This window comes from Tupaia chinensis, unplaced genomic scaffold (genome assembly GCF_000334495.1).
Source record: "Tupaia chinensis unplaced genomic scaffold, TupChi_1.0 Scaffold145916_1, whole genome shotgun sequence".
Taxonomy (NCBI): Eukaryota; Metazoa; Chordata; class Mammalia; order Scandentia; family Tupaiidae; genus Tupaia; species Tupaia belangeri.
In genome coordinates, this window is record NW_006205774.1 from 2105950 (window position 1) to 2116151 (window position 10202).

The 10202-nt window shown below is 36.1% G+C and overlaps 1 protein-coding gene across 1 annotated transcript in view; it reads left to right on the forward strand.

Annotated features, from left to right (window-relative positions):
- DGKB (diacylglycerol kinase beta) overlaps nt 1-10202 on the forward strand; it is an 881803-nt gene that overhangs the window by 214841 nt on the left and 656760 nt on the right. The window contains exon 6 of the mRNA XM_006168687.3: nt 2788-2928. Coding sequence (XP_006168749.1) covers nt 2788-2928 — 141 coding nt within the window. The remainder of the gene's footprint in view (nt 1-2787; nt 2929-10202) is intronic.

Consider the following 10202-nt stretch of genomic DNA (forward strand, 5'->3'; position numbering starts at 1 on the left):
CAGAACAGGTTTTTTTTTTTTGCCTAGCTTCATGTTCACTTTCCATTCCAAATAGAGGATATCACCAATGATAGGTGGGTGAAAATGGCCTTTGTTAAGGGGAAATCAAATTGTGAGCCTCGTCATCAAAGGTTATTGATGCTAAAGGGTAGTACAGGATTTCAGTTACCATTTCGTTAAGGAGCTGTGCTCAAGACACCAGGCCTGGAAGCAACTGTTGGCATAATGGCTATGTCGCTGGACTGCCATGTATTTGATCATGTTTTGAGTCCCAGACCAGGCAGATTAAACTCATGCTGGTCACATGTGCGTGCGTGTCCAAGATCCCGAGATTTAGGACAGTAATATATAACTTTAAAAATTTAGGTGAAATATAGATGATATCCATATGCTCATGCTCAATATATTCATTACATTCAAGAAAGGCAAACGAAATTGGGTGGTTATCACTTTCATGTTCTTTAATTGCTTATACTCAGTTTAAAATCAGTATAATGCTGATAATTAGATGCCATGCACCTTGGTTTTATTAATAGAAACAAATTCTCATACCATGTTCTAAGTGAAATGTATTATATGTTGGACTTCCAAGTAAATGTTACAACATGTTTTATTCTTTCTTGTTTTGTTCTGAGTGTTTGTATAAAAAAGTTAAACTGGACTGATTAAATCTGCACCGCTGGGAGAAAGCTGAGAAGAGAAGATTAGCTCATCAGACAGGAGTTAGGTCAGAGCTTATCCAACCATAATTCAAGTGCTGTGCTCTGCAAGTCTGGAAGTTATGGTCATGTCAAGGGTCAGCGCCAAAATGTCTTTTATCATAAATGAGAACAGCTTATTCCTGTAGCTGGCTCAGCTGTAGTTGGCTAGCTGCAAATACTCAGGGCATTTTTTTTTTAAAGTTCAGGGTTGTCTTCAACTCCTTGCCTTTTTTGGTGTATAAAAATAACTATTAGTTTGTATTAGATACTGTATACAGAGATACTTGTCTGAAAAAGGAAAATCCATTTATAATATAGGTCTTTTGATCACTTTATAAACAGGAGTTAAATTAATAGGAAACATAGAGATCTATTTGAAGTAATATAGTAAAAAAATGAAGGCAAGAGGTAAGTCTAGTTTTCAGACTCAGGGTTGTGACGCTTAGTCACTTAGGTAAATTAAAATTTGAGGGTCTTTGAAAAAAATGTAGGATAGTGTAACATAGAATAGGAGTAGATTAACATATATAAAAAATAGGGCAGTTATAAAACTCACTAATAATGTGTATGTGTGCACATGCCCAGGTGTGCACACGCATATACACATGCACACCAGGTTAAGAGGTAAATTCTTTCTCTTATTTTTTCTTCATTGACTTTGAATAAAGAATAGACTAAACAGGATGGACTTTTCTTTCTGGCTATGAAACGCTGGGAATTCATCTCTATACGAATGTTTCTCATCTGTACAATGGGGATAATACAATCTACCTCACAGGGTAAATGCGAGAGGTGAAATGGTATGTGATAAATCCCCATTCATGGTCTCTGTGACTAATTAGTCATTCAGTTGTATCTTTTATTAATGGCAATACTGCTGGTGATAGAACTAATTGTGGTATTTCACAAGTTATCAAATTATATGCCTGGGAGCTTGAGACAGCTGACTGAGATAAGAGGTACTTGAAGTCATGAAGCAAAGGAAACAGATCAGGACAAGTAAGGTGCCATCAGGAAGATCCAGGGTGAGGAAATATAGGCTTGTAGAACTTTATTCAGTTGGGAGTACTTCCTCCATTCCAGTAGAATAGGAAACTATTGGGTTGTTGGAGAAGTCATGACACATTTTTGCTTAGAAAAAGATAGAAAAATAAAATACATCATGACTTTCTCAATAGCCCAAGAGTAGTTATTTGACCCATTAGCTGCTTCACCTAAATACTTCTTATATTGATTGCCAAATGTACCTCAGTATTAATTGAGGTTTACCTTCAGGCCATGTCAGGTACATAGGATCTCAATTCAGAGCCTTCTCTGTGAGATGGAACTAACAATTGACTATGAACTAACTTCTGTTCAGATAATCACCCAACAGGTCATACACTATCCTCAGCAGTTTTAAGTAGACATTCAAGTCTTATACCCCTACTTGGAACAGGCAGAGTGGATGGGTTTCAGAAACAAAGTAAGAATTGGAAAAACCAAACGAGTCATAGGTTCTTATCTCTAATTAAATATTCATGCTTATCCAGATTTTTGTTGAAGTTCTCTTTACCCTTATAGGTAAATTCCTTCATGAAAAAAAAGGATGTCTTATTCACAGTAATGACAAATGTTTGACATAAATACATGTTTTGTGAATGAATGATTACTTAATATATAAAGCAATATTGTAACAGACTCACATTTCCCCTTCAACTTGTTGTAAAAGGCCAATTTGTAGTAGCATACCCAACTCATTTATAGCTGTCGTTACTTAAAGCAGAAGGAGGTGGAGTAGGAAAGTGGTTCCTCATGCATTCAAAGACGTGTCCCCAATTCACCTTGAGCAGTGGGATCTTCACCCAAACATCCTCTGGTAGCAGGCAGTGTAGCCCTAAGTTCCTGGATCCCCCAAATCTCTTTATTATTTATAATAGTCATAGAATTTTTTAACTGTGCTATATTGGAGTTATAGAGAATTTGGTTATTCAATGCCTAAGACATTTATAGCTTTCTATATTCTCTATATGTTATTTTCTTCATATTATGTTTGAGAGCACTATGAATATATATTTTTAAATACAATGATCATTTTTTTTTCCAGGTCTGAGAATGAATAAAGGTGCCATCACCCCTCCCCGTACTTCCCCTGCAAATACCTGTTCCCCAGAAGTGATCCATCTGAAGGACATTGTCTGTTACCTGTCTCTCCTTGAAAGAGGAAGACCTGAGGATAAACTTGAGTGTATGTGTTTTTTTATTTTATTTATTTACTATGGAGGGGAATAGAAGGGACTGGATATTAATGAACTTACAATTGCTTCTACTACAGTGGTATACATTTCTGTTAAAGAAAGTGACCCTGTTTAACAATGAAATGTTCCTCTTAATGAGATAATTAGATGTTATTAAGATCTTTTCATTTCAGGTTCTTATTTATTAAGTTCCATTTATAACCAATTATTTTCTGAGCATGTTTTGTCTGTCAGATGACTTTTTAAAAACATGTTCACTTCCTCTGAGCTAACAAGATGTTATTGGAAAGTATCCTTTAAGTTGTTTTGTAAAAGCATTTATTTCTAGTAGGAGAGGAGGCCTTCACTTTACCTTTCTCCCTTGGCAATCTCTCTGAAAACCTTCAGTTCTAAAGCACACTTTGGCGGGGACAAGTGATTTTTCAAATACCAAATCGGAAGTTTCACTTAAATGTTTCAACTAACTCTAGAAATCATAAATAATTGAACACTGGCTTTGTTTCTTCAGAGATGTAAAAACAGAATTTCTACCTAATATGTTTCAACTCTAGAAATCATAAATAATTAAACACTGGCTTTGTTTCTTCAGAGATGTGCAGACAGAATTTCTACCTAGCTGAAAGTAAACAAGCACTCTCTGTAATAAAACACAGGGATTGAGCTCTCTCTGGTGGCAAGCCATGCTCATTACAATGCGAGAAAATAGTTTTCAAACATTCACTCTAAACCTGAACATTCAGTAATTTATTCCATCCCCAAAGCTTTTTCTTAATAATGCTGACAGTATATTCAATAATCTGATTAACTTGATTATACTGGGTCTCATTAAAATAAATGAAAATTCTTGCTACCGAAATGATAGTGAAGATAATACGTCCACACTTTTGTATGTCTAAAGCAGATGTAAAACATTGTGATGTCTCAGAAGGAGGCATTTTTAGCTACATTGAATAGTTACTTGTTGGTAACGTTTTTCCTACAAATGAAGAATTTAGCATACTATGATTATTTAAAAGTCACACAGGCTTAGGTGATGAATAAACCATATGAACATAATTCTTTAAATATACATTTATTATTCATAAATGTGGAATATTTGCATTTCAAGATTTATTTTGTATTCCCAAGGACCTACAGAAATCCCTCTCACTCCAAAATAAACATTAATGGTAAGCGAGTTTTTATTGAAGTGACAGCCAAAGGGAAAGTTTGCGCAGGTGTTATCAGGGCCACGTTTGGGATGATTATAAAACACACCCGGTGTGTTTTTTCAAGCTGCTGAGTCAGGCCCTCAGACCTCACAGTTGGCCTTGTGGGATCCAGCTCCTTTGCCTACCAGGCCAGGGGCTGGCCTGAGAATTCACATTTCTAACACATTTCCAGGATGCTGATGCTGTTGGTTCAATGAGCACATTTCAGGAAGCACTGGCATATGTAGTTCCTTCTGTCCAGAGAAATCACAAACACACGCATAATCTGGAATGATGGTGCTTGCTCTTGAAATTGATAAGTTGTGTCAGTATTGATTAGATTCTCTTACATGGATTACTAGAAAAAATAATTGCGTTGTTATCTGTGCGTAAAAAATATTTTTCCCAAAACACTATTTTATAAATCTATTTAGTATTTCCCATTATTTTTGATCTTCCCGTCTGTTTTCTCTAACAGGCATCCTATGATGTTTTCTGTGATACTTAAACCACTGAATAGAAACTAACAACCCAAAGTTCCTGAACTTTTCACCAATTACAAGCCATTTCTTTGACCTTGATTTCCTTTGCCCAATCCTAATTCTTCTCTGAGGATCTTACCTGCTGTTAGGCTCTATCTAGTAGAAGGTGCTTATTAACCTACTCCCGTGTATGCTTGGAGAGTTTATGCTTTTGTGTGTGTGTATGCATGTGTACCTGTGTAGGGGGTGTGAGAGGATTCCATTTTCTCCCTCTTTCTTGGTATCAATTACCACCCAAACCAGTGAATGTATGAGGACATAGTAGCAAGCCTGATTTCCCAAAGTCACCTCAAGCCCACGGAAGTAATATATAGCGAGTCATTCGGTCTCTCTTAGCCGTTTTGCATCCCTCAAGTTGTCTGTCTACACCTTCATTTTATTTTAGCCACACATTTCTGTGGCAATACCCCGACCTTCGTAACTTGTAAGATCTGCTTTTATTGTAAGACTTTAAAATCCGTCAGTATGCAGGACCACAGTGTATATTCACTTCGTTACTTTTTTAGTTTAGTTTAGTTTAGTTTAGTTTAGTTTGTTTGTTTGGTTGGTTTTCCTCCTTTCAAATTACATAGAGCATAGCGTTTAATTTTGTTTAGTTTAGTTTTGTTTGGTTGGTTGGTTGGTTTTCCTCCTTTTAAATTGCATAGAGCATAGCATAGTATTTGGGAACCTGGAATCTCAATTTACGCTGATAGAAAGCAAGTTGGTTTTCCTCCTTTCAAATTACATAGAGCATAGCATAGTATTTGGGAATCTGGAATCTCAATTTACGCTGATAGAAAGCAAACCATAGGTTGCCACTTGTTATCTGAATGACCTTAGATTATATTAAAGACCTCTCATGATGCCGTTTCCTTAAATATAAAATTTCTACTTTACAGTAGTGTCCATATTATAGGATAGCCGTGAGGATTAGATGAATTAGGATTTGTTCACACAGGTTCCTTCACACTCATTAGTTCACATAAATGTTAGTCAAGTAAGTGAAATAAACAAGTAAAAAATTCTTGACGTACTTTTGACCATTTCACTTTTTGAATTTCTCTACTGCTATTTGCCCTCCCTTCTTTAACTTTCAACTGACTTTATCATTCATCTTCTTTTTAATCTTTTTTTTTTATTTTGAGAGGTTTTTGCTATAGGGCGCGTGCGCTCTCCAGACAGAGAGACATAGAGACAGAAATCAAGAAATCACCTCCCAGGGGGGATGGTCACACCACAATCCCTTCTCCTCCATTCTCCTCTTGGGATCGTGGGCACGCACACGTGCCCGGCGTGAGTTTTAAGCCACCAGGTCCAGGACACGAACCGGGGTCAACTATGTAGGAGTCCAGCGACATAGCCATTACACTAACTGCTGGTTCCCCTGACTTTATCATTCATGATGTCAATTATTCTGTCACATCTTTGTTCGTTTGCTTCCTATAAGGCACATGTGCTCTCAAGGCAGGGTAGCAGGGAAAGAAAGGGGAGACATCAATCCCCAGGGGGGATGGCCATGCCACAGTCTCTTCTCCTCCAGTCTCCTGTAGGGCTTTTGTGCATACACACACACACACACACACACACACACACACACACACACAGAGTATTTTTCAGACTTCTGGGTCTTGGACTTGAACCATGCACTCTGCCATGTGTAACCATGCCACTAACTGGCTCTCACACTGGCAGCTTGGAAAATACTCTGGGTGCATGTGTGTGCATATCCCAAATCCCAAGAGGGACTGTAGTCATCACCCTGAGAGGCAATTTCTCTCTCTCTCTCTCTCTCTCTCTCTCTCTCTCTCTCAAGTGCAAACACCCTATAGCAAAACAAAACAAAAAAAATTAATACAGATGTTTTGTTTCTTTAAATCCCTATTTCACCATCTCACTCACTAGGCATGAACACTTGTATCTCTCTTCTGTTACCTAACACCTCAAATAATGCTGTTTGACTTTAACTTTAAAATTCATGACACTCACATTTTGGATTAGTGTTTATTGAGTTATTAGTTATTTAACAAGAATATTTTTAAATTATACTTACTGAAAATGTCATTAAAGAGAAACTAATGGAAAATATTTAGGAGTGTATAATTGATAAGCACATAGTGAAGAGTAATCTGTATATTAAAGCTAATGCTATATATAGTATTAATCTCAGTCACTGGAATTTAACATTGAAGAGGCCTTAAAGATCCAATCAAACTTCTGATAGCTTTTCAATGAAAACAAAAACACAAAGACTAAAGCCCAAAGATACTGGCTATTAGCTAAACTAATCTAGTTTCTATTCAGATCCACTATTTTATAGTGCAATTTTTATTTTGAAAAGTTGTATTTTGTTGTTTTTATATTTGTTTCCCTTATGGAGAAAAAAGAAAAAGTATTGTTTTATTATATTTGGTGTCAGAAACTTTAAGCAGGTAATATTTTTCACTTCTCCGCTTAAAGTTTATTAAATAGGTATTACATGTAAAATTCATTGCTTCTTGGTTTTTGTCTAAGATCAAATATAAAATACAGTGAACAGGAAAAATATTGAGAATTATGATGATCTCAGTTGTACGTACGTGGAAATGCTCGCTAACTGAGGACTGGGGCACTAGGATAATGCTTGACAGACTCTCATAATGCCCCTCATTTTCTCTCCCTTTTTCTCCCACTCATTCTCCTTCTCTATGTCTCATAAAGGAAAAAGAAAATGCAAATGAATGAAATTCCAGATGAAATGCCTGTTAAAATACATACTTCCTAAAGTGTAATAACAAATTTTATGTTTGTATTTTCATATCAATCTCATATTGGAGAAAGTACAAATCAACCAAGAATGTGTGGTAGAATATTCAGTGAAATAACGGAAACTTTCAAATCCTTGGAAGAAAAAAATTGCCAATGTAAAGAACTACCCTTATCTTGCATAATAAACCTTTGCTCTGATCTTTTAACTAAATACATGTGTGGGCACATAATTGTTTCTATAAAAAGTGAAATTACATGAGCATTATAAAAAAGTGGGTTAAACTAGCTTATAACTTTCCAGCAGATACCCACCTTGGGAGGCTATCATGTTGACTGATAAGTTTGATATTAAGCTTATTTTATTTTTGCAATTAAACATCCATAGACGTGTATTGATTTTAAAAGTGAGATTGACTTGTTCAATGGTTTCCTTGACTATAGGACCTGATTCTATTTTTACATATTAGGAAGACATAGTTAAATTATAATATCTAAAGACTACATTTAATTTTGTCAATATTATTCATAAATGTGGTTTTAAAATGGATGTGTTTTATAGCTTAGATTGATAGGTGTATTAAGCCAATTATTTTTGTTTGTATTTCTAAGGTCTCTAAGTTAATATCCCTGTGCACATTTGCTTTCCAACTTCTAAAAACTGTGTTAGCATTTTCTCCTCTTCTATTTCCTTTGTGCTTATAGATTTATTATGTCTATTTCTATCTCTTACTGCTACTATACTATAGTAATACTTTAATAGAAAACCATAGTGAATTCTCTGTGTATCATATGTTCAATATTTAAATGTACATGATTTCACTGTAATTTTAAATTAGGAAAATAGTCTTCTCTCTGAAAGCTAAACTTGCTCTATCTTCTCCAGGGTCAAAGAAAAGTTTGATCCTTGACTTTTACTTGGCGAGACTTAGGGTCTGTGGTTACTTAGTACACAATACGAGGGATCCTCAAAGGTTAACTGAGAATGGGTATTTTGAAAACACTGTGAATGGGTTTCAAAATGTTTTTGACCTAAAAATTAATTTGTATTTTAATTCTATTTTTCCACACACTTTCTGAAGATCACTTACATTAACTAGAGCTTAAATTCTACAACATTTTTCCTTCATCAATTAGCATTTATAGACAACTTTTCTTTCTTTTTCTTTTTTTTTATAAGTTTTGAATAGGGTGTGTGTGTGCTCATCAGAGAAAGACAGTGAAAGAGAGAGAGAGAGAGAATAAGAAAGCACTCCTCAGGGTGATGGCCACACCTTAACTCTTCTACATTCACCTCTCAGGATTTTGGGCATGCATCACACTCACAAGTGTGTTTTTCAAGCCACTGGTTCTGGGACTTGAACCACACAGTCACCCATGTGGGATCCAGTCACCTGAACCACCATGCCACCACCTGGCCCAATAGACAGCCAGTATTTAAAACGTCAGTTTTCTATTTCACATAATAGTGAACTAGGAGTTTTGAGCCAAACTTCGCACTGAAAACAATTAGAAGATTTGGACAGAATATATATTTTTAAAAAATCTGTTTGGGGGACCAGCAGTTAGCATAATGGCTATGTTGCCGGACTCCCATATAGTTGAGTCCCAGACCCAGTGGCTTAAAACTCATGCCAGGCGCCTGTGCGTGGCGTGCCCAAGATCCTGAGAGGAGAATGGAGAAGGGATTGTGGCATGGTCATTCCCCCTGGGGGATGATTTCTCGCTTTCTGTCTCTCTGTCTCTCTCTGTCTTTCTGACAAGCGCAAGCACCCTATGTAACAAACCTCTCCAGAAAAAGAAAAAACAAATCTGTTTGCAGGCCAGCAGGTAGTGGGGTGACTAATGCACTGTACTCCCACATGACTCCCAACCACGATTTGAGTCCTGGACCTAGTGACTTGAAAATCATGCTGAGCATGTGTGTACATGTATCCAAAATCCTAAGAATAGAATGGAGAAGAAAGGATTAAGGCATGGCCATCCCCCTTCCCCTCCCAGCTGTGGGGAATGGGATGATTTTTCATGATCCCTCTCTCTCTCTTCTCTCATCAGTAAGCACATGCACCCTACGGCAAAAAATCTTTAAAACAAAACAAAACAACAAAAAGGTTTAAGAATTTCAGGTAATTTATAAACAACTTGAATATACAAGTCAAAGTTTTGGTAGAAGGGAGCTGGTCATGTGCCACTGTTTTTAAATTGTGAATTTTATGTAACCAAAAGATGGAAGAGGCTGAGCAGTTGGTATAAACTATTCCTGGGGTCTGGGGGAAAAAAAACTTAAATTCCAGAGAATTTTCTGGTAAGCATATGATGGTCTCTGATGGTGGCTTAAGTATGCATTTTCTTGGTTAATACATTTTATAATGTATAAGAGATTCACAGAAAATGTGTATTATAAAAGAACTATGCATTAATTTCATAATTATTTGCACAAAAATGAACTTATACTAGAATTAACTTTCCACAAACTTTCTGGAGTACTCATATTTATGGGCCATTCATATATCTTCCTTTTGTGAAGCATCTGCCTTTTCTTTTTTTATCAACCATTTTTCTTTTTTTCTCTTTTTTTATTTACATTTATTTGTTTACGTTCATTCACTGTACATCATTACAGCATACAAAATGAGATTTTCCATCCAGAGTACACTGTATATTGTCTCAGTCAAGCACATCAACATACATGTTATTGTCAACAAATAATTTTCCATTTCTTGTTTCCTGTATGTTTTGCTCCCCTCCTATCTCTTACCCTCAGCCATCTCCCACTCTCTTCCCACACTGTCTCTGGTATCTATATTT